At 35.2% G+C, this 21,208-nt stretch overlaps 3 protein-coding genes across 4 annotated transcripts; 1 reads left to right on the top strand and 2 right to left on the bottom strand.

Moving 5' to 3' along the window:
• Window positions 1–1,758: 1,758 nt before the first annotated feature.
• On the bottom strand, window positions 1,759–2,648 carry LOC119997657 (germin-like protein subfamily 1 member 20). Of its 2 annotated transcripts, none has more exons than XM_038844810.1 (2): window positions 2,516–2,648; window positions 1,759–2,300 (listed from the first exon to the last, which is right to left on the bottom strand). In XM_038844810.1, the coding sequence occupies exons 1-2, from the start codon at window positions 2,646–2,648 to the stop codon at window positions 1,759–1,761; spliced, it is 675 nt and encodes a 224-aa protein (XP_038700738.1). The 2 variants fall into 2 exon arrangements, with proteins under 2 accessions (XP_038700738.1, XP_038700739.1); XM_038844811.1 differs by having other exon boundaries at window positions 1,759–2,233; window positions 2,518–2,648.
• An 11,031-nt stretch (window positions 2,649–13,679) lies between these two features.
• Window positions 13,680–14,715, bottom strand: LOC119995919 (germin-like protein subfamily 1 member 17). Its single transcript, XM_038842395.1, has 2 exons — window positions 14,511–14,715; window positions 13,680–14,355 (listed from the first exon to the last, which is right to left on the bottom strand). The coding sequence occupies exons 1-2, from the start codon at window positions 14,635–14,637 to the stop codon at window positions 13,814–13,816; spliced, it is 669 nt and encodes a 222-aa protein (XP_038698323.1). The 5' UTR covers window positions 14,638–14,715; the 3' UTR covers window positions 13,680–13,813.
• A 1,220-nt stretch (window positions 14,716–15,935) lies between these two features.
• Window positions 15,936–18,197, top strand: LOC119996893 (zinc finger BED domain-containing protein RICESLEEPER 2-like). The gene is made up of 2 exons (XM_038843670.1): window positions 15,936–18,033; window positions 18,142–18,197. Exons 1-2 carry the CDS (start codon window positions 15,936–15,938, stop codon window positions 18,195–18,197), a joined length of 2,154 nt encoding a protein of 717 aa, XP_038699598.1.
• The last annotated feature ends 3,011 nt before the right edge of the window (window positions 18,198–21,208 follow it).

Below are 21,208 nucleotides of genomic sequence, written 5' to 3'. Positions count from 1 at the left end.
AAAAGAGTGTTTCATAATTTTTAACTTAAGTACGTCATGTTATTGTCAAATTTCTATCATTATACACTTCAATAAATTTTAGCTTGAAATTAATATCAACAATGTCTCTTCACTTCTCCTAAATCCTCTTTAGGTGTTGGTTCTTCTATGATCAAGTATTTTAGTACCATTATAAATTCTTTATTATTCGTGCATCGCACGAGTTCAAACACTAGTTTTGCATAAAAGCCATAACTAAAATGGGCTAGTTTAGTTTCTTCACGAAGGGACTAAGGAGAGAGTTTAATTACTCGAAACTGACTCTTTAATTAATTAGTTACTAACTCAATTTTCTTGTAACCTAGCTATCACAATTTGGAGCACTCTATAGGGCATGAGATAGTAAAAGTTATACGTTAATGATGTTATACGGTGTTTGGGACAATTTTAAAAAATTATGCGGTCTTATACATTAAAATGGCGTATAAATTATGATAATAAATAATTATGATTCAACCTTATTGTGATTACCATAGGTGCACGAGGGGGTGGTTTCTCACAGATTTCTATATTTTTTTGTCTAATTTTTCTCGCATAATTGACTTCTATATCTTGAAATTTTTACTCGCACAATATAAAATAAGACATGAGGTGGAATTATAAATGGTGGAATGAGTGACTCTCACCCTCATCAATCTTTAGTCCACCCTCTAAATATCAACCAAATGTCTTGCAATGTCTTTGTGATATAGTATTATGATATTTCAAAAAAATGTGACAAGAGTAGAGCAGTATGACTAGCTTTCTAGGAAATGACTTTGAGTGCTATGACCTAATTTTTTTAGCCATGCCCTATCTTTGGCCCACAGGCCAACCCTTTTTGGGCTCATCAGACTGCGGGCTTCAAGCCCATTTCGTAGGCTTATCTCAACAAGCATGTAACAAATTAAATTTCATCTGGTTAAGAAATGGATATTTAATTATCTGTTTTTGATTATTCTCAATAGATTTTGGAATCTGTGTAGATTACTCTCCAATCCAATTTCGTTCCAATCTTGTATCCCTCCCATGTACTATAAATAGGGGCGTTCATAGCAGTCACAAATCACACCGCAAACACTTGCAATTGCATGTATTCATAGTGAGTTAAAAGAGAGCTTTCATCGTTGTTTTCGTAAGGTGCCCGGAGTGAAGCTTCCATTCCGTGCAGAGTTGAGGCCATTCTATCCTGGGAGGCCGTCGTCCGTATTTCCCGAAGCAAACTTGTGGGGAGACGATTAAGTCTTAAGGAGACAGGGATTACTCTGGGCTTGGCATTTCACAATCCAATCTCTCTTTCTGTTCATCTTTGATAATGTATTTTCAGCTCGTGTATTATCAATAATATGGTAACGTTGTTCTTCACTATACGTTTCAATTCTTAGCATACCATAAACACCCACTTACCTACAACACCTTATGCCCACATTTATGTATAGGAGACCACTATTTTTTGTATTGGAGACTTTTTATTTTGTCTTGGTAATCGACATATCAGCTTAGACCGATCAATATTTGATTAGTTGAGTAACAAACTGGGAATTTTTATATAATGGGTGATAATATTGTAAGCAAATGACTTTGGGTGAGTAATTTGTATACAATTACTATTCACCACATCAATGAATAGTTTTCCCAATGTCTTTATTCATCATGTATATAAGTATATATATGTTCCATATCCACCACGCCGCAGATATTCTGCTATGCATGATTGTCCAGTATATCTTAACTGTAACGTCAGAATTGTTGCTGAAGATATTGGACGATGCTTTTCTCCAGTAGAAAGGCCTTGGAGAGAACATCGGGATTAATCGGAGGATTTGATCCAAAAACTGCATTTGCAATCGTAATAACCCCTGGATTCTGGGTGCCAAAAGCTACAATGGCAACCGCGCTAGTGTTTCCAACATTTAATTGAAAATGAGGGAGACCAATTGGAAATACCATTAGGTCACCAAGGTTTAGGGCTTTAGTGAAAAGACGATTGTTGTCTTGGTTGGACGTGACAAAGCCAGCATAAAGTATGCCTTTTAGAACAAGTAAAATCTCCGAGCCGCGAGGGTGGTAGTGAGGTGGGTTTAGGCCACCATTCGGAGCATAATCTACGTGACTTATCGTAACGCCAAGCGTGTTGAGTCCAAGAAATTGATCCACAAATGCAAAAGTGACATTGGAACCGAGCCGATTCGAGGTGTTCGCTGGAATGTTTAGATCAGAGAAGACGAAGTCATTCGTTGTGACCAGCTTCGGATCCTTGCAGAATTTTCCATTAATAAACACTGCATGAAATGAAAAAGAAAATATCACAATATTTCTAATGAATGGTATTAACATCATAGTAGTATTAAACTATCAATTTAACTCTAAAAATTGAAACCGTGACCTTTTTTTATCTCTGACGCTGAAATCAAACTAAATTGTCAATTCAACTCAATAGATGACCCATTTGATCAGTTGTAATATGACAGAAGACCATAAAAATATACATATATACCTCCATATTTTGTTTGATTGACACCTACACAGAAGTCATGAAGAGGGCTTGGATCATAAGCAGAGGCAAGTGAGGAAGCCAAAGCCAATAGAACAAAAGCTATAATTAGGAAATGATGAGTAGCAACTCTCATTCTTACAACAATATTTACCCTCTTAATTGTGGCACTGTAAAAAGTTATTATTGGTGATGAGGGTTAGTGCTCTTCAGTGGCTGTATTTACTCTTTTTTTTTACAGTTCATGTCAATCAAAGCTTAAATTGGTAGCTAGTTTAAGGTATTTTCGTGACCAAATGAGCTAGTTTGGGGTAATAAAACTCTATGTTTCCAATCTGATTTTGCTATGTATTTTTATCATCAAAGCAAGATCCTTTAGTGATGCAGCGCAGGTTAATGACGCAAAAATCCAGACACACAAGCAAGAATCAAACTCTTCCACAACCCAATTTAATCAGCACAATTGTGGTATATGGGAATAAAGCAGCGCTGCAAGCGGCTGTTATTAAGTTTACGTAAAAATAATCCAGTACCTCAAACCCTAAACATGTTCTCTTAAATAGTCTCACGCAGGAGACTTAATAAAATCAATTCAAAAGACTAAAATAACCTGCTTAACAAGTAAAGATATATAGCAATAATATATAGGCATAACTAATCACAGTCCTAGCCACGTCCAATCTTTGTGGCCTTCGTATGATCGAATTGTTCCATGAATTGCAAAGCCAATTCATCCTCATCACACAGGGCCAAGTCACCCTCATCTGCATCATTTAGTTAAAAGGGGAAAAAAAAGGAGATTTTTGTGCTCTAATGAGAGTCTTTTGAGTTGCTAACTCATTTTAATTTTGCATAAAACCATAACTAAAATGGGCTAGTTTAGTTTCTTCACGAAGGGACTAAGGAGAGAGTTTAATTACTCGAAAATGAGATTATTTAATTAATTAGTTATTAACCCAATTTTCTTGTAACCTAGCTATCACATTTGGAGCACTCTATAAGGCATGGGATAGTATAAAACCATACGTTAATGATGTTATACGACGTTTGAGCTAATTTTAATAAACTAGGGATAGTATAATATCATGCATTATGAGGTTTATACATTGAAATGGTGTATAAACTTGTATCACCTAGAACTTGGTATAAGTTTATTCGAACTAAGGATAGTGTAGTTCTTATACCATACGCCCTTAAACATAAAAGACCAAATACCGGAAAAAGATAGTCACTATCCCTAACTTATACAATGTATAGCTTATAACAATACAAAGGAATACGAAACCTCAAATGGAGCCTTATGTTACTAATTCGAGGCCTTTTTCCCGCAATTGTGTTATTCGCATAAACATGAAGAATCCAATTAGTATAAGGTTATCAACAGTATGAAACAACGATTTTATTAATGGCAAAATATAACATTTGGCTCCTCAACTATAACCTTAGTTGAAGTGTATCTATTTCGTCTTTCAAGTGAGAGAGTAATGAGAAAAATCCAACGTGGGATCTATTTGGCATATCAGAGTAATCTTAGTTGACAAACTTTGACAAAAGTAAACAATATTATCCTTAAACTATTAATGTCTAACACTTTAGAGCTTAAACTATATAACAAAATTGTTTGGGGATTTTGAAGAGCTGGGTATTTTGGGGGATCTTGTGAGATGACAGGTGTAAAATTTAAGTATAGTGCGATGACAGGTGTAAGAATTACGCTAATTGAGATGCCATGTTTGATTTTTCTGATGTCAGAATCATTTGAGGGACGAACGGGCTACATTTGAATGATTGAGGGACAATTTTAAGAGAAAAAAAATTTAAGGACAAAAATGAAATTAAGGGTATAGTTGAGGGACCAAATGTATATTTTTTTCCTTTTGTTAAGGGTAATTGGTAAATACATAATATTAAAAATATGTTCAAGTAAAGTTACCAATTCACAATAAATGTTAGTAATCAAATCTCTAAAAATTCTCAAGTGAGAAATCCCTTATTTTATCTAAAATGAGGGATCCATCTAACCCCATTCATTATGTATAAGTGTGCCCCTCACATGTGATAGGGCCCACGCATGAATGATGTTAGATGGATTCCGCATTTTAAATAAAGTGCGGGATCCTGCACCTAAGAAGCCATCATCAAATCTCAAGCTCCAATAATACGCCGCGATTAACTCGATAAAAGAAAATTTATGATAATAAAAACTATCTAAAATAAATAATAACAATAGTATAGTATGCTCATAAATAATTATAATGCAATTTTTTGTTTTAAGACGGGGAGGGGGATTCAAACCTTGATCATTAGGGTGATATCAATCCATCATCCTTATCATTTCAACTAGTGGCTCGGGTGTATGATGCAACCTTATTTGATGATGATGTATCAATCTTTGGCTTTCTACAAAGAGAACACCACTCGTGAAAATATCCTCATGAAAACAAGTGCAAGAGGTGGTCGTTTCTAACCACTTGTAGTTGACTTGGAATTATTCATTAGTGAATGTATTTCATCCATAAATGTTTTAGCAATTTGTATTTCTGCCATTTTTCTTTAGCACTATTCCACTTCATAACACAATTTGTTTTTCTTCCATTTTTCTTTAGCACTAATCCACTTCATAGTTGTGAGTGGATTGTGTTCGGTGTAGGGTGACGTAGAACGGTCAAAGGAAGAGTTTCTTGAGAAGTTGGAACATGTTCGAAGGAATCCAAATCGAAATTGGAATTGAAGTTGCTGTTTTTGGGAATTGAAATTTCAACTTCAAACTTTGACCGTCCATAACTTTTGATTCCTCGTGTGTTTCCTTATTATAATATGTTTCCGAGGACTGATTTTGAAGACCTAGTTTGGAATTGGAAGGAAATAAAAAAGGCATCGTTTTGGTGTCCAACGAAGTTAATTAAGTTTCCTGCACGTTTTATGTTTCTAATTTTCCAATTCTAGTTTAATTAAGAGTCCATAAGGGTTTGATTGTTTTGTCAGTCTATAAATAGTCTCATAAACGTTTGTAATTGATACAATTCAGTTTTATTAATAAAATTCCTCGAGGTTTTCTCAATTGTTCTTGGTGGATTCCAAGTTTCTTGATTTCGTCGTGAACGAATTCAAGTGTTTTAGCTTCCGTACTGCGTCAGGAATTCAAATCATAACTCGGGGTCAAGTTCTTTCCAAGTGGAGGGGAATGACGTAGAACGGTCAAAGGAAGAGTTCCTTGAGAAGTTGGAACATGTTCGAAGGAATCCAAATCGAAATCGGAATTGAAGTTGCTGTTTTTGGGAATTAAAGTTTCAATTTCAAACTTTGACCGTCCATAACTTTTGATTCCCTCGTGTGTGTCCTTATTATAATATGTTTCCGAGGACTGAATTGGAAGACCTAAAGTTTGGAATTGGAAGAAAATCAAAAAGACATCGTTTTGGTGTCCAACGAAGTTAATTAAGTTTCCTGCACGTTTTATGTTTCCAATTTTCCAATTCTAGTTTAATTAGGAGTCCAATAAGGGTTTGATTGTTTTGTCAGTCTATAAATAGTCTCATAAACATTTGTAATTGATACAATTTAGTTTTATTAATAAAATTCCTTAAGGTTTTCTCAATTGTTCTTGGTGGATTCCAAGTTTCTTGATTTCGTCATGAACGAATTCAAGTGTTCTAGTTTCCGCACTGCGTCAAGTGGTATCGAAGCAGGTTGTTTTCCTGTCAGATATGTCTAACACAGAACGGAATCGCAATCCCAACGACGCTGGTCAAGGGATAGATGATCTATGGACCGTGATTGATGAGTATAGGCAACATATGACAAAACAGATGGCCAAACAAAGGCAACAAATGGCCCAACAAAGGCAACAGGTGGCTGAAGTTCTGCGTATGCTTGGCGAATTGCTAGTCAACGTTGGCCAGAATCAACAGGCAACAAGGGTAGATTCTCGTGATGTGGCATAAGATCTCCCTGATGGCCGAGTAGCTGTCAATCGATGGAATCCACAAGCGAACCGTGGTAGACAGGTGCCCCAACCAGCACATCACGACCTCATGGAGGAATCCGTGGATAATGTGTATGGTGATGATGATTTGAAATTTGATGAAGGTGGGATATTGTATGAAGAAAATTCAAAATATTCTCAATTAGCCAAAGGAATTGAAACTAATCAAATCTCACAAGAGCCCGAGGAGCATACATGTTCTAGTGATTTTATAAAAGTTTTGATAGAAGAAGAAGTTAGACAAGAACTTATGCACCATAATGACAAAATTGTTGTGATTGAAGATCCAAATTCAATTGAAGATGCAGATTCAATTGAAAGCCATATTATTCACCAATCTCAAAATTCTATAAATTTGGCAACAAAGTGTGAGATGCAATATGTTGATTTTATTGGGATTGAGAATTCTAATTTCATTATTAGCTCTTCAATATTAGAGATTGTCAAGGAGTTGATGTTGAGAACTACGAATTTGGGTCATCCAAATTTTATGGAATTTGTTGAGCTCATGAGCATATTGAAGAAATTGTATTATTCGAAATACTTGTTTCTTTGGGATGGGAGAATACAAAGTCAACCAATGGACTCAAAGACTTCAAATGATCAACTTTCTTTGAGTATCATGGTGAAGACAACTCTTTTTAGTCAAATCATAACTCGGGGTCGAGTTCTTTCCAAGTGGAGGGGAATGACGTAGAACGGTCAAAGGAAGAGTTCCTTGAGAAGTTGGAACATGTTCGAAGGAATCCAAATCGAAATCGGAATTGAAGTTGCTGTTTTTGGGAATTAAAGTTTTAATTTCAAACTTTGACCGTCCATAACTTTTGATTCCCTCGTGTGTTTCCTTATTATAATATGTTTCCGAGGACTGATTCCTGACGTAGTGCGGAAGCTCGAACACTTGAATTCGCTCACGACGAAATCAAGAAACTTGGAATCCACCAAGACCAATTGAGAAAACCTCAATGAATTTTATTAATAAAACTGAATTGTATCAATTACAAATGTTTATGAGAATATTTATAGACTGACAAAACAATCAAACCCTTATTGGACTCCTAATTAAACTAGAATTGAAAATTTGGAAACATAAAACGTGCAGGAAACTTAATTAACTTCTTTGGACACCAAAAAGATGCCCTTTTGATCTTCTTCCAATTCCAAACTTTAGATCTTCAAAATCAGTCCTCGGAAACATATTATCATAAGGAAACACACGAGGGAATCAAAATTTATAGATGGTCAAAGTTAGAAACTAAAACTTTAATTTCCAAAAATAACAACTTCAATTCCGATTTCGATTTGGCTTCCTTCGAACACGTTCCAACTTCTCAAGCAACTTTTCCACAGACCGTTCTATGTTAGTCACTTCCACTTGGAAAGAACTCGACCCCGAGTTATAATTTGACTAAAAAGAGTTGTCTTCACCATGACACTCAAAGAGAGTTGATCCTTTGAAGTCTTCGAGTTCATTGGTTGACTTTGTATTCTTCCATCCCAAAGAAACAAGTATTTCGAATAATACAGTTTGTTCAATATACTCATGAGCTCAACAAATTACACAAAATTATGATTGTCGAAACTCTTAATTCTCGATATCAACTCTTTGACAATCTTCAATATCGAGGAACTAATGTTGAAATTAAATTTTTCACTCCCAATAAAATCAACAAATTCAACCACACAATTTGTAGGAATCATAATCTGATCATGAAATTCTTGAACTACATAATATTCCGTTGAACTTGAATCTTCCTCAGTCAAAACTTGACTTTCAAGAGCAATAGTGTCAATGTCCTCTACAACTCTCTTATCAAATTCAATAATTTATTCTTGACTTTCATCAATAAAAGCTCCTTTAACCTCCAAATTCTCATCCTGTTGTGATTTGTTCTCCATAGAATTATCATACTCTTCAATTTTAAAATTGTCTTCATGAATTGGATGTTCCTCAGGTGCTTGTGAGATTTGATCAATTTTAATTCCTTCTACTAATTGAGAATTTTCTGAATACAATATCCCACCTTCATCAAACTTCAAATCATCATTACTAATTGAATGATGTTGTTGGTGTCTACGATAATATTTCTCAAAAAGCTTGCCTCGACCATAAGGGAGATCTTGTGCCACATCACGAGCATATACCCTTGCTGCCTATTGATTCTGGCCAGCGTTGACTATCAATTCGCCAAGCATACGCAGAACTTCGGCCATCTGTTGCCTTTGTTGGGCCATCTGTTGCCTTTGTTGGGCCATCTGTTATGTCATTTGTTGCCTATGCTCATCAAACGCAGTCCATAGATCATCTATCCCTTGACCAGCGTCGTTGGGATTTCGATTCCGTTCTGTGTTAGACATATCCGACAGGAAAACACCTGCTCCGATACCACCTGACGCAGGCACGGAAGCTAAAACGCTTGAATTCGTTCACGATGAAATCAAGAAACTTGGAATCCACCAAGACCAATTGAGAAAACCTCAAGGAATTTTATTAATAAAACTGAATTGTATCAATTACAAACGTTTATGAGACTATTTATAGACTGACAAAACAATCAAACCCTTATTGGACTCCTAATTAAACTAGAATTGAAAATTTGGAAACATAAAACGTGCAGGAAACTTAATTAACTTCGTTGGACACCAAAAAGATTCCCTTTCGATCTCCTTCCAATTCCAAACTTTAGGTCTTCAAAATCAGTCCTCGGAAACATATTATATTAAGGAAACACACGGGGGAATCAAAAGTTATAGATGGTCAAAGTTTGAAACTAAAACTTTAATTTCCAAAAACAACAACTTCAATTCCGATTTCGATTTGGCTTCCTTCGAACACGTTCCAACTTCTCAAGGAACTTTTCCACAGACCATTCTATGTCATAGGGGATACAAAGGGTAAAGTGAATGGTTGAGTGGCGAGTATGTTTGTAAATTTTCCAGTTCTATAGTGAAATTCTTTGGCTGTTCTTCTCTCGTGGACATAGACAAATTATTGTACCATGTTAAAAATTCTATGTTCTTTTAGTCTATTTTTTCTCGCATAATTAATTTCTCTATCTTGGAATTTTTACTCTCACACCATAAAATAAAACATGAGCTGGAATTATAAATGGTGGAATGAGTGATTCTCACCCTCATCCCACCTTCATTCCGTCCTCTAGATATCAACCAAATGCCCTGTGATATAATATTATGATATTCAAAAGAAGTATGACAAAAGTGGAGCAGTATGACTAGCTTTTTGGAAAATGACTTCGAGTGCTATGACTTTTTTTTTTGTGACGAGGGAATCTACTGAAAGCACAACTCATCGAACTCCACCTCAATGGTAAATTCATGGATCACATGCAATACTCGGAAACCACATGGGTCAGTCAAGTCCTAGTTCGAACCCTAGTCCAAAAATTACGTCAAATCATGCCAGAGTGGATGTTAGAAACCTTTGACCTTCCATGCACATAGACTAAGAGATTCAAATAGTTAACTTAATTATCTGAACCAACAATTTTTTATTGAGTTGTATGACTTCTTTAACATTGAAAATCTTTTAAACAAAAAATGGGTAAAGAATGTTTTGTTAGAAACACCAATAGACTCTCTTATCCAAACTTGACTATCATTGTAAGATATTTATCAGTTTTCCAAGTCTAAGTCTGACCTATCACAGGCAATCCGTGTAGATTCAAGGGTGGGGAATTGCCCACCTCGACTTTTTAGTCTTGTTATTTATATTAATGGTCTTTTTTGTTTTTCTAATAATAATGTAGTTTTGTAATATTTCGTATAGTTAAGGGTAATTCATAATTTTTTTTTGAGTAATCTCACTCTTCTCTTACACTTCCCTTCTCTCCCCGTTAGTTAGCGAGACTCAACTCTTGTCTAAACCTTTTAGGGTAGTGACTGCGGGTCTTATCGTAAAACAAAAAAGAAGCAGCTATGTTTCAAAAATAAAACAACTTGAAGCAAAGATTTTTAAGCATTTGAATGTATTTTTTATTGAAGTATTGTTGATTGACCTGATCCTTCTTGCACGACTAGCTATGGATAACAAGACCTGATCTTGCCGGCTTCGTCTCCTTCTGTCAACTCTAAAAGCTTTATTTTATTGTTACTCAGTCCTCATTGGCCTAGCTTGGAATGGAATTTTTCTTTCAAGTGTTGGGCTCAGTTTCTCCTTTGAAGTGTTGGGCCTGTTCTTAATGTTTGCAGGCCTGGTCATCAAGCTTTTATTCAAGCCCACTTGTATGCTCAATATTTAGTACAAAATATCAACATAATATTTTTATTATTTGGTTGTTGGAACTTGGAACATGTTTTGCATGATATATTCTAATTGTTATTGGATTATGTGTTATGTTATTGCTACAACATGTCTTGATAATTGATATTGAGAGCTATTCTTAATTTTACATATAGTATATAAAATTTTACAATTTTACGATTTCGATTTTACACCCACTCTCCAATTCTAATTCGATTTTACGATTTTACGATTTTATGATTTTACGATTTAACTGGAAACGCAAAAACATCTCCCAAGTTTAGGATTTTGGTAAATAGAACTATGTTGGTTGTGACAAATCCAACATAAAGTTGTCCTTCAACGACTACAAGGATCTCTGTAACGTTTAAGCTGTAAGCCGCCATATGGTGTAAAGTCAATGCGAACAAGGGATATGCGAAAGGTGTCGAGTCCTAGTTCATTGACAGTAACAGGAGTGGCTTTAGAACCAACTAGATTCGAGATGTTTCCCGAGGTCTGGGTAGAAGAAATTGTTGGCATTGACCACCTTCTTTAGGTCCTTGCAGAACTTCCCAGTCACAAACACTTCAACAAAGAATATGAAATCAACATGACATTTGCATTGGTTTGCATTATAATCATAATAATATCATTTCTTTAATGGTCATGATGCATACACATACAACCTAATAAGGCCAAAGCAGATAAACATGGAGAAAGAGTAATTGTTGACCTAGCTATATATATAGTCATTCCTTACACTCTTTTTAGTGCCCACAATACAAGGCCACAAGTTCCACATCGAGCACACTCTGCCTCATGCCTAAACCACCCACTTTGTTATCGACCCCTAAGGACCATGCCTTGCACTCTTTTTAGTGCCCGTAATACAAGGTCACAAGTCCCACGCTCATTTGAGTTTATTCAAAAGAATTTGTGGGGCTAAACCCAAATTCACCATGGGCTCCAACATATCTTTGTTGAGTTGTCACCGTAAACTTTGATACCAATTGTTAGAGAGATATGACTAGGAAGTGTATGTCTATATACACGTACACCTATGAATGTCCGTGACTAACATACATGTTTGCAACTCACATGAATCCAAAAAATTAAGCTAATAGGTTTTGAGTAACTGAACCCATACATATATATTAACCACTTAACTTTCTTGTACTTATCCAATATGGGTCACTTGTGAATTCCAACAATATTTTTATACATGAATCATTCCTCCTCCATTAGCTAGTCTATTACTTAGTCCACCAAAAAGCTTATGAAATTTCCTCTTCCATAACTAACAATCTAACTACTCTAGTTAACTTCTAGTCTTGCTTATTTAATAAGGAAATGGTGTTCATTAGTTGTTTTCTTTTTATGCGACTCAGTCTTGAGTGTGTGATTTGGATTGGGTGTCTATTTTTAAGTCCATAATCTCTAACCAACATTAGTTGAATGTAGATTTTTATTTTTTATTTTTGACCAAGTAATCGTGTGCCCTTTACCTCGTATGATATATATATATAATAATTCTTCTATGAGATCTTAAAGTGAAGTCTTAATTTTTAGGATTCACTTTTAGGGTTTAAAATATATTTTTTTTAAATTTGAAAAAAATATATATTTGTATTTTGATCGGTCTTTCGAAGCTAACATATATTTTTTGTTCTAATCAAAGATCAAATGCAACCTGAAAAGTGTATAAATGTCTTTTGTAATATATCCAACGATCCAAAATTAATATACATGTTTCATATTGAATTTGATTTTTGTTTCAAACAAAAAATATATCATTGGGTTCGTAAGACCGATCAAAATACAAATATATTTTTCTATAAATTTTAACAAAAAATATTTTGAGCCCTAAAAGTTAAGATCTCATAAGAGAATTCCTCATATATATATATACACACACGTAAGTATAGTACCATCTCAATTTTCCACCCATACCATAGAAAATAAAGTAAGAGAGAGATGTTTCATCTACTTCTTTACAAGACACAATTTCAAGTTTTTCTCTAATTTTCTTTCTTTTGTTCATTATTTTCTTTGAAGTTGAATACAAAGTTTGATATAGAGTTAAATGCATGGATGAGTGGGTAATATTTGATGATTAGCCACTTTTGAAGACTTCACCTAGTCACCTTATGGATCAACCAAAAGATAATCTATATATTATGAAACGTTAGATGCATAGGATCGACTTGTTTTAGTAGTAGTGTCTCAATGAAATAAAGTTTTAGTATTTTTTTAATGATATGGAAACCCATTATCACTACCCTTCACTACCCTTCGAATATGCATTGGTTAAATCCATAGGTCCGTAAACTACACTTATCAAACAGTCACATAGTTATTCTACGTACTGTGTCTCATGTCAGAATTGAATTCATGAACTTCTCAGAGGGAAGACTACCTCCTAACTAGTTATTAAATTATGACTAACATCAAATGCATGTTTTTTGGGTTTTTCTACAATGCCGTCACGGTCAAATGATATTGGTGACGTTTGATCATATTTTTCAGCACATCGATATTTGTTTTTAGCAATGGGGTGTTTCTATTTTCAGTAAACAGACCTAGTTATTTAAATCTACTAAAAATTTAAATCTATTTACAGGAAAAATAAATATATAATGACATTATTTGACTTACAACGGTACACAACCAAATCCCAAACTATGATCTTGGTAGCAATAATAAAAAGGATTGACCATACCAAACCCTTAATTATTTATTTCAAGTATCTATATATATATCATCATCTTCTGAGTTTTTATTTCAAATTTTTTGGGTTGGCTAAATGAATCTTGAGAAAATCAATTATCATCATCCGAGCTTTCATCATAAAAATTGTGGGTCGGCAGCATAAGTATGAGAAAATCAAAGACAATAATCCACAAAGCATATTCATTTCCACCAAACATTTATTATAGTGAACTTAAAAGAAAATACACAGAAATTGGTTCTAGTGAACCAAACATTGATAGAGGCACACAAGCAACCTCATTATTTGTAAACAACCATTTATCATAACGTCCACAATGAAATTAATATAGTTGTAATTGTTAGTCTAGAACTTTTTCTGAAGATACTCCACTATGTTCTTGTCTAGTTGAAATGCCTTAGTGAGAACATCAGGGTTGATTGGTGGATCCGAACCAAATACTGCATCTGCAATAGTAATAACACCAAAATTTTGGCCGCCCAATCCTGCAAAAGCCACTGCAGGTGTCTTCCCAATATTGAGTTGGAAGTGAATCATACCGATTGGAAACACAAACACATCTCCTGGGTTTAGGGTTTTGGCAAAAAGGCGATTACCATCCGCGTTGGATGTGACAAATCCGACATAAAGTGTTCCTTCGATGACTACAAGGACTTCTGTTCCGCGAGGGTGAATGTGAGGTGGGTTTAGGCCACCGTACGGTGCATAATCAATTCGGACCAGGGCTACGCCGAGGGTGTTGAGTCCTGGTAGTTCATTGACACTAACAGCAGTGACATTAGCACCAACAGGATTTGAGACGTCTCCTGGAATGTTGAGACCGGATTTAAAGAAATCGTCTGCATTGACGAGCTTTGGGTCCTTGCAGAACTTTCCATTCACAAACACTGCATAAAAGAATTGTTGTGATCAATACAATCTCACATATATACTATTGAAATTTGAAATCAATTCTTGAAACTGTACGAGGTACTAATTAAAATCAAACCGAGACTAAATAAGCTACCATAACATGGAACAAGAGTATATATGATATGCATACCAGCATCCTTAGGTTCATCGATGGCGACACAGAAGTCTTGAAGAGGGCTTGGATCGAAGGCCAAGACAATCGAAGAGGCCAAAGCCAGGAGTAGAAAAGGTACCAAGAGAGGAGAAGCACCTTTCATTGTGGTGATGTTTGTTCAAGAGGATGTATTGTTTGGAGGTGTGGGGAAGCAATCTTTCATGGGGTGTATTTATAGATGGAAGTCACTGAGGCCAAGTCTCTGTAAACTTCGTCCCAACAAGGACCAAGAAATTTTTTATATATATATAAAAAGAACCATTCTTCAACTGCTACACACATCACACAGGTAGTTGGTAATTAATATATGATTTTTCTTCCTATGATTAGGTCAATACACTCAATATATTTTGTTTTAAAAATTTAAATTATAAATCCGTCCATGACATATCAAATAGATACACCGTGAAAAAAACCCGACAAAACCGAACCGACCGACCGAACCGTTCGTTTGGTCGGTTCACATAATTCTCTTTTTAAAAAACCGAATATTTAGTCGGTTCTCAAATTTTTTTTAAAATTAATGGGCGGTTTTATTTTTTTTTGTAAAACCGTTCGGTAAAACCGAACCGACCGAATTATTAAATATTATAATTTATATATATATATATAATTATAGATAATTATTAGATAATATAATACTAATAGTCTAATACTCTAATAGTCTATTCATGATTCCAGTCCACTAACGAGTCTGACTTCTCTAAGACTCTAAGTTCTCTTCGTCTTGTCTTCTCCAGTACTCTCCCTGAGTTCACTTCTCATCTTCTCCACTCTTCGTATACGACTCTACGACGACGCCGTCTTCTCCAGTTCTGTCGCTCATCTCGATTTCTCGACTCAACCTCTCACTGCCTCTCAGAGACTCAGGCTGTCAGTCAGACTCAGATGTCAATCTCTTACGTTCAGGGGGTCACAATAAGCAGCTCAACCCCTTACAATCTTACATCTCTACTTCAATACTTCATCACGATTTATTGATTTAGGGCTTCTCAGTTCTCTCTTCTCAACAGTCAACAAACCCAACACAATCATGATTTAGGGTTAGTCTCAACTTTCTATACCTCTGTGATTTACTGATTTACGGCTGAAATTGGTTTATGATTTGATGATTTAGCCATTTAGGGTTAGTCTAAACTATCACGATCTAGGGATTTTACCAAAATGATACTCCAATTGTTGTTTGCAGGTCAAAGAGCTTACGATTGACAGAGGAATTTTTCATATTGTTGTGCTTCAAAGTTCAAACCTCCAATTAAGGCATTAACCTGGTGAGTTATGTTTTCTTTATTATTTCTTGAAATTAATTTTGAACCTGGAGAATGGTGATGTACGTTTTGCAAGTATTGATTTAATAAGTTTGCATTTTTTCGTTTGCACTTTGCAGATTAGTACTTTGTCATGGCTCAAGATCAAGAGCCTGGTATTGACACTGCGAAAAATACGTGTGGAGAAGTAAATGTAGAGGGTTGCTCAACGCTTCCACCAAATCCAGTGCCAGCGGTTAGTGAACCTAATACTGCTTCTAGAAAAAGATCATGGGTGTGGAATTATTATGATGTGCCTAAAAATCAAACTGGTAAACGTAAGGCGTTTTGTAAATTTTGTGGAAAAGGTTATGCTGCTGATTCAAAACATAATGGTACTGGGGCTTTGGGTAACCATTTAATTAATGTATGTACTGCTGAGGATAATCCATTGAGGATTATGACCAAAGAGAACCAATTGGTAAAGGGGCAGTCCACTTTGGATTTTAAACCCTTAACGCCTGGTGAGGCAGCTACATCATTGACAAAACCATTTAATGAGAAGAAAGCAAAGCGAGCCTTAGCCCGCATGATCATAATAGATGAATTGCCTTTTAGACATGTGGAGGGTGAGGGGTTTAGGGCATTTGTACGTGAAATTTGCCCTAGATGGACTAAACTTCCTTGTCGTAAGACAATGACTTCAGAGTGCCTTGAAGTGTATTCGATTGAGAAGAATAATTTGAGAAAGGCTCTTAGAGGGAAACGTGTCTGTCTCACTACAGACACATGGACCTCTGTCCAAAACTTGAATTACATGTGTCTCACAGGACACTTCATTGATAGTGATTGGATCATGCATAAACGAATTCTGAATTTTTGCATTGTAGAAGATCACAAGGGTTCAACACTTGGAAAAATTGTGGAAACATGCTTACTGGGTTGGGGAATAGATAAGATTCTTACTCTTACTGTTGACAATGCATCCTCAAATAACTTGTTGATTGATTTCTTGAAGAAAAAGATGAAATCTAGAAAATGCACTTTATTGAATCATGAATTATTGCATGTGAGATGTTGTGCACATATCTTAAATCTTATTGTTTGCGATGGATTAAAAGATATGGATGAGTGCATAGTCAAGGTAAGAAATGCAGTGAAATGGGTTAGGTCATCTCCACAAAGATCAAAACTTTTTAAATTATGTGCAGAAAAAGAAAAGTTGTCATGCAAACATAATTTGGTTTTAGATGTGCCTACAAGGTGGAATTACACTTATGAAATGTTAGAGAGGGCTGAGAGTTACCAAAAAGCTTTTGAAAGATTAGAGGAGGAAGATACCAGCTTTTTACGTGCAGCCGCTTATGAGGATGAGCATTGTGAGGGAGGAAGGAGAATTCTTTTTGGGGTTCCTAATGCCGATGATTGGGATAAAGTGAGGTTGTTTGCCAAGTTTCTTAAGCTTTTCTATGATGCAACTTTGCGCTTTTCAGGCACTAAATTTGTCACAGCTAATAGTTTTGCTATGGAATTGTTGACAATTCAAGATACAATTGAGCACGAGTGCAATGGTGGAAATGTAGTGTTGAAAAGTGTTGCTGAAAACATGATAGCCAAGTTTAAAAAGTATTGGGGAGACATTGATAAGATGAACCCCTTGTTGTTTGTTGCACTTGTGCTTGATCCTCGATACAAGTTGAAGATGATAGAGTTCTCTTTTGATGTAATGTCGGGGATAGCAATCAAAGTGAAAGACACTTTGAATCGCCTATATAATGCATATCTAGAAGGTGGTAGTGTTTCTAATACACAAGGAATTGTGAGTCAACAGTTGTGGAGCAACGAAATGCCTCCTACGGAGACTAGGGCAACAAGATTGGCAAACTTTCACAAGCATTTGAAGGAATCCCAATCTATGGAAAACAAGAATGAAGTTGAGAAATATTTGGTGGAGAGTTTGGAAGAGGATAATGAAAATTTTGATCTACTTGCATGGTGGAAGGTTAATGCAAGTAGCTACCATGTACTTTCATTGATTGCAAGGGATGTCCTTGCAATTCCTGTGTCCACAGTGGCTTCTGAGTCAACGTTCAGCACTGCTGGACGTGTTATTGATTCATTCAGAAGTTCTTTGTCTCCTACTGTGATCGAGTCCCTCATTTGCACCCAAAATTGGATACGTTCTTCCTCTATGTCAATTAGTCTTCGAGAAGCCATGGATGACGTTGAACATTATGAAAAGATTGAGAATGGTATGTATCAACTTACTTTAATTATTCAACAATTGAATAGACATTACTTTGCTAGATTGCTTCTTATTGTCTATGTGACTTATACATTTGTCATAATTGCGTATACAGAGTTTATGGAAAAATGTGGCCTTACAAATGTGGAGGAAGATCAAGATGTTGCTTGATGACTTAAATGCTTAATTTGACTTGCTGGGCTGCTGTGTTTTGTTGGTATTGTGATAGGTATAATGTTATATATGTATATTAGGTCTGCTGGCTGTTGTTTATCACTTTATTTGAATTGTTGGTTGATGTTTATTTTGAATTTTTAACTTGCTGGCTACTGTGTATGACTGGCAGATGCAAAGCATTTGGATTTTGGAATTTTGGAACATGTTGTTGGACTGTTGGCAGCATCTTTGTCGAACTAGTTGTTGGCAACATCATTTTGAAGCAAAGCATTTGGAATTTTAATCTTACTTTTAATTCTGTCTGAGTGTGCCTATTTGGATCTCAAATAGCCAAGCCTTATGGGCCATTTTTGTTGCATTTGTAATATGTATTTTACTATTTTAGCTTTGAAGTGGTCAAGACTTATGGGCCATTTGAGTATTTGACATGGGCCATTTGCAATGGTTGTTGATTTTTGAGTGTTTTACTTACTTAGCAATGATACTGGACTATTGAGTTATATTGTACTAGGCCCATACTTTTGGCCCAAAACCGAAAAACCGAAAAACCGACCGTATAAACCGAACATGTTTGGTCGGTATTCATATATTGTATTTCTAAACCGTTGGTCATCGGTTTTTAGTATATAAAAAAACCGATATTTCGGCCCGGATATTCCGTCATAATATAACCGACCAAACCGACCAATTCCCACCCCTATACACCAGCAACAGACGTCAATGTTGTTTTTAATTTAAAATGAAAATCACTTTTTATTTATTTATTGAGAATTGAAGTAACCCCATAACTTCTTATAGGGTCCGTGAAAATCTGAGTGTTTGGAATTTTGGATCACTTACTAGCCTTAAGGTCGGCATTTAGAAGGTGAAATGGGGATGAAAAACACTCATTCCTTTGTTTGGCTGGATTTTGAGAGGGTGAAATCTCAAACTCATTCCACTTTCTATTCTCATTTGTGGAAAATGAGTTTTAATATGCAAAATATTAATATACCTGTATTATTACAATTTTCACACTCATATTCACCCGTTATTTCCAACCAAACATGGTTATGCGCAACTCGTACTTATCGTCACACTCATATCATGCTCACCTAGCTCACACTCACAATCATTCAGTTATAAGCCAAATGACTCATAAATATATTGGCGAGCTTCTTCAGGTCCTTTCAGAATTTCCTATTCACAAACTCTGCAACAAAGAATATGAAATCAACTTAGTATTTGTAGTGGCCGGTTTAACATAGAACAGCACAACCCGAGTTTCATCATCATCATCAAAGCCTTTATCCTAAGAGTTTGAGGTTGGTTACATGAGTCTATCAAAACATGAACAGGAATCCACCATGTTTATTCGTTTTTTCTATTCATTTCTATCATAAAGCATATATTCATCTACTCCTACTAATTTCATATCGTTTCTTATTACTTTGTCATGTCCCGAGTTTATCGAAGAAAAAAAGAGTCCCTTTCTGCCTTTATCAAAGATTTCAAGGGTTTGAATGATGAGGCGAGTCGACTTTTCAATGTGAAAACTAGAGATAATTTCTTAGGGTAGCAGGTGATATTACATTACATTTGTTAGGAGGGAGAGTCTTGTTCATATATACACGCACACCTGTGATGATACATATTGGAATTCTAAGCAAGATAATTAATTCACATGGAGAATGTCACCAATCATGGAAGTAGAATCATTCATCATAATTTCCATAATAAGTATTGGAGTTAGAAATGTTCATGTATCTATTAATTACTCAAGTTCTAGATGCTTCTATGTTAGTCCATAAATATGCATGTAAGTGTTTCATTTTGTAGAAGCAAGTACTAAGGAGAAAAGTATTTTTACACAGAAAATTTTCTTCAGTTTTTTTGTTCTGAAGTCAAGAGATTACACAATTATCTTGATCCGTTAAGTCCTCTATCCTCCAATCCGTTGGTTTATTTCCAACAGTACATGGCTAAGATATATTTGTTGGTATTTACACAATTATCTTGATCCGTTAGTCTTGCTTATTTAATAAGTAAATGGTACGTGTTCATTAGTTGTTGTCTTTTTGTGCGACTCAGTCCTGCATTATTGGGTGTCTATTTTTAAGTCCATAATCTCTAACCAACGTTAGTTGAATGTAGAATTGTTTTTACTTTTTGACTAAGTAATCGTTTTCCCTTTTCTTTGTATGATATATATATATATACACACATTGTAAGCACAGTTGTACCATCTCAATTTTCTACCTATACCATAGAAAATAAAGTAAGAGAGAGATGTTTCATCTATTTCTTTACCGACACACAATTTGAAGTTTTTCTCTAATTTTCTTTCTTTTTTCATTCTTTTCCTTGAAGTTAAATAAAAAAGTTTGATATAGACTTAAATGCATGCATTTGTAGATAATATTTGATTATAGAGCCACTTTTGAAGACTTCACCTAGCCACGTATATATGGTTCCAATGGATCAACCAAACGATACTCTTCATATTATACAATGTTAGATGCATGGAATCGACTTGTTTAACTAGTACTGTTCTATAAAATAAGGTTTTAGATTTTTTTTAATGATTAGGAAAATCCCGTGGATCTTAAAGGGATATTCTATAATTTCGTACGTCAAGGGTTATTTCTTGGTTTCATCCAATCATTAATACTTTCATTTGAATATGCACTGCGTAAACTCATGCGTGTCAAGCAAGGACATGGTAATTCCATGTATGATATTATACAGGAATCAAACTCACAACTTTAAGGCTACCTTCTAACGAGTTAGGTTATTAGAAGCTCATTCCAAAAAAAAGTTCTAGTTTAAGCCATGAAGGGAAGGTTCATTAATGTATATAATACCCTTATTAAATTATGACTAACATCAAAATGCATGTTTTTAAGTCTGGGTTTTTCTACAATGCCATCACGGTCAAATGGTATTGGTGTCCGTTGATCTTTGTTTTTAGTAATTGGATGTTGTTATTTTCTGTAAATAGACTAGTTACCGATATAAGATCTAAT

Source organism: Tripterygium wilfordii, chromosome 4 (assembly GCF_013401445.1).
Source record: "Tripterygium wilfordii isolate XIE 37 chromosome 4, ASM1340144v1, whole genome shotgun sequence".
In the NCBI taxonomy this organism is placed as follows: domain Eukaryota; kingdom Viridiplantae; phylum Streptophyta; class Magnoliopsida; order Celastrales; family Celastraceae; genus Tripterygium; species Tripterygium wilfordii.
Note: the sequence above shows the minus strand (reverse complement) of the source record. Positions and strands in the feature narration are given on the sequence as shown.

Excerpts from the sequence above, each read along its gene's own strand:
- LOC119996893 (XM_038843670.1), top strand. The coding sequence starts at position 15,936 with ATGGCTCAAGATCAAGAGCCTGGTATTGACACTGCGAAAAATACGTGT. Across the intron at positions 18,034-18,141 it reads TTATGAAAAGATTGAGAATG|AGTTTATGGAAAAATGTGGC; the intron begins GTATGTATCAAC and ends TTGCGTATACAG.
- LOC119997657 (XM_038844810.1), bottom strand. The coding sequence starts at position 2,648 with ATGAGAGTTGCTACTCATCATTTCCTAATTATAGCTTTTGTTCTATTG. Across the intron at positions 2,301-2,515 it reads CAATCAAACAAAATATGGAG|TGTTTATTAATGGAAAATTC; the intron begins GTATATATGTAT and ends CATTTCATGCAG.
- LOC119995919 (XM_038842395.1), bottom strand. The coding sequence starts at position 14,637 with ATGAAAGGTGCTTCTCCTCTCTTGGTACCTTTTCTACTCCTGGCTTTG. Across the intron at positions 14,356-14,510 it reads CGATGAACCTAAGGATGCTG|TGTTTGTGAATGGAAAGTTC; the intron begins GTATGCATATCA and ends TCTTTTATGCAG.